Source organism: Coffea arabica, chromosome 1e (genome assembly GCF_036785885.1).
Source record: "Coffea arabica cultivar ET-39 chromosome 1e, Coffea Arabica ET-39 HiFi, whole genome shotgun sequence".
Taxonomy (NCBI): domain Eukaryota; kingdom Viridiplantae; phylum Streptophyta; class Magnoliopsida; order Gentianales; family Rubiaceae; genus Coffea; species Coffea arabica.
In genome coordinates, this window is record NC_092311.1 from 4,252,328 (window position 1) to 4,257,765 (window position 5,438).

Genomic DNA, 5,438 nt, shown 5'->3' on the forward strand with positions numbered 1-5,438 from the left:
TTGGACAGCAGATTACAAGTCCAACATGATAAAACTTACAAATTTCTGCAAATCACTGTTGAGATGCATGCAATGCTGTAGCAGAAAATGTGTATGTTTTTGCTGTAGATGCGGCATGGATCCCATATAGGCTGCATTTACAATGGCGGTTCATCTTTTTGCTCTAATTTTCATCTGATGCACTTCAATTAGTAGCCTATTCTAACTTTGACGTTAAAAAAGTACTTAAACCTTGCTCAATATGAATGCCCAATTCAAAAAAGATTACCAATTACTGCCAAAAATCGTACATTTTCATTTATATGATTCAGGCGTTGTCAATGCTGGGCTATTGCAAGAAAAACCATCAGCTCATGGTTTGGAGAAAATGTATGATTGTGTTATTTACTTTTAGTTGCTTCAGCAGACTTTAAAAGAATCTGAACCCCCTTATTGACGTAGGACAGCTTGAGATTCATTACAGAGACCTGCCTAGGGAAGAAACGTGTAGAGCCCATTTGGCTGCATAGTTGCAACCAAGGATCAATGAACCTTACAGAAGCTCCCACTCTGACTCACCCAAATCATGTGCTTGTGAAGGTCTTGATGCAGATGGCATGTAAGGTGAAAGAAACTGCTCTGAATGGAAGCTGGTATCTGCCTCAATGTCACCAAACCGAATTGACAACTGCTCATACTCCTTGATTAATCTCCTTCTTGAAGCAAAAGCCTCCTGAATCAGTTTCTGAGAAAGGGAAGAAACAAAAGATGAAGTGAAGAAGGATCAGTTGTGCTCGAATATCCAATCCAAAAGCATGAAGCCTATCGTCACATGCTCAAGAGATGATAACGATACTGCAATACCAATAGTACAAACAATTTGGAGAGCCAGACAAATCCCTACATGTACAAGACTAACTATTCCTAGCTATGAAAGACTTTCTACCTTTCACAAGGCAGAAAAGTTTGTTTCTTGGACTGTTATGATCATAACAATTATGACACTGATCATTATGGCAGGTATTCATTTGAGAAAGGCAATCTATCATCTATACCACAAAGGTCAAAATAAACTTCAGCAATACATAACATTAGTTTGCTTATCACCAAAGTTCAAGCAGCGATCATTCCAAATCATACTCAGCTAAATGCTTAGAAGGAATTCTTGAATAAACTTTAGCTCAGGTACAATTTACTTTAACTACTCTTGTACTGGCATGCACGACAACAAGGCCAAACAAGAGTAATCAAAACAGTGCACTTTTCAAATTTGTAACTAATACTATGAGCCATGACAAGATGCAATCATAAAATTTAAAGTATTTGATGGGCATCAACAAAAAACACCACACTACCCCTCATGATGCATCCACATATATCACCTAATGCGCACACACATACAGAGAGAGAGAGAGAGAGAGAGAGAGAGAGAGAACCTTGAATGATCTAAATTTTCTTGGTCTGCATGAGACAGCATGGAGTATTTCATTATCCATGACGACACAACTGTCCTCAACTTTTACTTCATCAGACAGATCGATTGTCTCCATTTCGGCATCATCAATATCATTAACAGAGTCATCAAAGATCCCTGTTAAAGCCATTCCAAAGTCAGGAACCATGTGTTATGTATCATTCTCGTAAAGCATTTGTCTAAAAGAATGACAGTGTTCCAACAGGACAATGTTCCTTCTTGTTGAAAAGAACAACAGACAAGCCATTCAGACGATGTTAATATTAGCAGTTATGGGCATAAAAAGCTAAATACTTCCTTTCCATCCACCCTTTGAACCAAGACCCCCCCCCCCCCTCCCTTTTCTTAGAATAGAATTATGAAAATTGAACAAAAATATAAATAGTTTGAACACATTTCAATCATATACAAAGACACCAGTTTCTAAATAAGTACCTGTGAAGGGTTGTTGATAGGTAGTCATAGGGAAAGCAGGCATCCCACTTACAGCTGTGTTACCAGAGGTCAAACCAGAGAAGGATGCACAGGAAATGCTGGAGAGTGCTGACGAACAATCAGTTGAATCAGTGTCATCAAAACAGACTTCCTCTATTTTCTGACTAGAATTTGCCTGTGGAAGTTCTAGCAGATCCAAAAGTTCGGTTGATGCAGTATAATTTGAAGATTCTGTCTGAGCTACTTTAAGCTCCCAACAAGTATCTGAAGAAACCAGTTCAGATGATAGGTTGGTGCTCAAAACATCTGAAAGTGAATTGCATATTGTCTCATTCTTCAGGAAGGCTCTAACCCCAGCATCATTAACTGAACTGACGGGTGAAAAATTGGCAGAGTTTGTAATTATATGGTCTTCTTTCCTAGAAATTGGTGACAATCCAGGTGAACTTTCACCATTTTGAGAACTGAAGTCGTCATTTTCCACTTGCAGCTTGCTTGAACATAAGTATGACTCAAATATACTATTATGTCCAGGACACCCTAGAACTTCTGGAGCTGCATGTTTCTCCCCAAAGCCATTATCCTCAACATCGAAATTAGAGGACATGCATGAGCAGTATCCATCTAAAGAAAAGTCAGATTCAGTTTCAGTTTCATTAGAACAAGACGGTCTATTATATTCTCCCTCTTCTTCTTCAGAAGCTCTGAGCCCTTCATCATTAAGTGAAGTTTCTGGTGATGACTTTGCCTGAATGGTTGGCCAATATTCATCATTCATGGAAGCATGTAATGATTCACACAAACCTTTATCCAGCAGAGAATTTGAGTCGGCAGCCTTAGAATGCTTCTCCCTTGGATGTGATGAAAAATCGAATGAACTTCCATAACTAGAGTAACTTCTGTCATCAACCACCAGATTCTCCTTTCTGCCATTCTCTTTAAGACCCATACCATGTTTTGTGGATCCTACAGAGCCATTATGTTCTAAAGCCAGGTTTTTTACTGCTTCCTCAGCAGGATCTGCATTACTATCTGCTAAATGTTCAACTGGATCAATTCCAAGCACATTATCAGGAACCAAAATTTCTGGAGAACATTTCCCCAGATCACTAGATTTTTTATCATCATCAGTTGAACATCTCATGGGTGTACTTCTGTCTTTCAAAGCATAAGAATCATAACAATCTGGCTGTTCCTGTGTCCATAATAACTCCCACAAATTCTTAGCCTCAGAAGAACTTGCATGCTCAGAGGCTGGACGCTCCTGAACTGTGTCATTGTCTTCAGCACATATCTTTGACTCCTTGCTGATTGCAATTTCACCATCTTGTTCAAAAACCAAGTAAGTTTCTGTTTCTTCAGAAAAATCTGTACCATTGCATTTCATATAGTCCTCCCCAGATGTTCTAAGCTCCACATCCTCAACTAAAACCTTTGGAGAAAACTCAGCCTGGAAGCTCTTTCTCTGATCTCCTTCATTAAAAGTGTCTAATGGCCCATATAAATAATTATCAACAGGAAACTCCAAATTATCAGTTGGTTGATGCTGCTCCCTCCAATATAATGGTAATTCAGATGAATTTTCATCTTTAGGATAATTCAAGTTACTAGTTGGTAAATAATCCTCTCTTTTGACATTCTCCTCAAGAACCATCTCTATTTTATTCTGGAAAGCAGCATCACTCATTTCTCTCCTGTGCAAGTCCTTTTCTACTACTTGGGACAAATCTGCAGAAGGTGGAGGGCTGAGCTGTCCCAGATGGTCCACTTCATCTGGATCACAACTTCTAAAATCAACTTTATCCTGCTCCTTAGATGATCCCCTTTCACTGGCATGTCTCTGCTTTTCTTTGTCAGCTAGTATATATCTAGTATTGTTCCCTAGAGCATTATTTTGTGCAATGGTCCCCGACTGAACTTTAGCTTGTTTAATATCCTCCAAAGAAGATTGAAAATCAAGCACCACATTAGAATATAATGTTCTCATGCTTTCACCTACTGTTTGCACTTGATTCTTTACATATTTAGCATTGTCCTGCAAGAGCAAGCAATTCAACAATCAGAAAGATCTTCATATAGATAATCATCTGTAGCATAACAGGGAATCTAGAACAATTAGAACATTAGACCACATGCTCCAGTCCTCCTCGAGCATGAGACATGATGTCAATGCTGAATCAGGCTACTCTAAGACCTCCATTATCAATAGCCATAATCATTGTTATAATTTTTACATGAAAGCAATTACAAAAAATTCAACATGGCAAATAAAAAAAATAAAGGAAAGCAGTACCTTAGTCACAAAATCATCAACGTCCTGGCAGATAGCCTCAAACTTGTGGTATATGTTCCCAATCCATGTTCTACCTTTGGACTCGTGATCCATAATGCTTGTATGCTACCTTCCTCAAATAGGGATTAAAACTCTGCTTTTCAAAAAGCTACTATCTACGAATCCAACCACGATACAACCTGGACAAAATATTTAGAGATTTCATTAACGGGGCAAGTTTGTACTTAAAGATTAGTTCTAATCCTGTTGTTTAACTCCGGCAAACATACAACCATCATTCTGCTACTAAAAAGTCTACTATCAAGATGCTCAAAAGATATGCTCTACGCTACGTCTTTGGAGGGAACACAAATAAGCGACAAAAAAGGAAAAAATAACAGCCTGTCAAAGTTGGGCAATAGCAGTTCGATAATTAGCTATATGAGATCAATCAAGTCAAGAAATTGACTAACATTTAAATGGGGTTTATCCCATTCTTTACCCTGTTTCAGACATTATTAATTTCAACTAATTCATGTTAACATCCACAAGAATTAAGGAAAGCCTTAACTTTTGATCATCAATGAACAGTTTAACTCAATCCCACAAAACAAGAAAAACCCACCAAGTGGCAAGTACTGAACATTATTCAACCTTTTAGAATCCAAAAACCACTTTTTCCTTTTCTATTAAATTCAGGTAAGTAAAGCTCCTGATCAACGTAAAAACTAGCATACACAATCGGCAACCAGGCGGACAATATATACAACTTTTATACTAGCTCACATTACAACTCTAGAGATATCCTATATGAAGCCAGGAGCTTACCGGCTACCGGAGGCGTCTGCCGGCCGGTGGATGCTTATGAAGATAATCTGGAGAGGATGATGATGGTGGTGGAGAGGGCCGCAGTTGCTCAGTTTCCGGGACAGAATTCGGGAAGATTTTTTGAGGGAAAAAAAAAAGAGCTAATGGTAGTGTCGTCGGGGAAAGGAATAATTATTATTTATAGAACTTTTTTTGTAATCCTTTTCCGTTTATGTTTTCTTTTTGTCCGTTATAGTCGAAAGGACCCCGATTTTTCAATTTGGGCCAATAATTTTCTTTTTTTGATAATGGGCCAATGAATTGTTAAGTAGTGTCAATTGGAACCAAATTAGAAATATAGGTAAAGTTTACTGATCAATTTCAAAGAAGAGATACTTTCCTTCTTTTTCATAGTTCACCTTCATGTAATATATTAACCAACTGTGATATCTGTAATTTATCTTGTTCAAA

The 5,438-nt window shown here is 38.0% G+C and overlaps 1 protein-coding gene across 1 annotated transcript; it reads right to left on the reverse strand.

Moving 5' to 3' along the window:
• Positions 1 to 357: 357 nt before the first annotated feature.
• On the reverse strand, positions 358 to 5,164 carry LOC140008222 (uncharacterized). The gene is made up of 5 exons (XM_072051832.1): positions 4,989 to 5,164; positions 4,182 to 4,360; positions 1,889 to 3,923; positions 1,416 to 1,570; positions 358 to 724 (listed from the first exon to the last, which is right to left on the reverse strand). The coding sequence occupies exons 2-5, from the start codon at positions 4,272 to 4,274 to the stop codon at positions 533 to 535; spliced, it is 2,475 nt and encodes an 824-aa protein (XP_071907933.1). The 5' UTR covers positions 4,275 to 4,360; positions 4,989 to 5,164; the 3' UTR covers positions 358 to 532.
• Between the last annotated feature and the right edge of the window lie 274 nt (positions 5,165 to 5,438).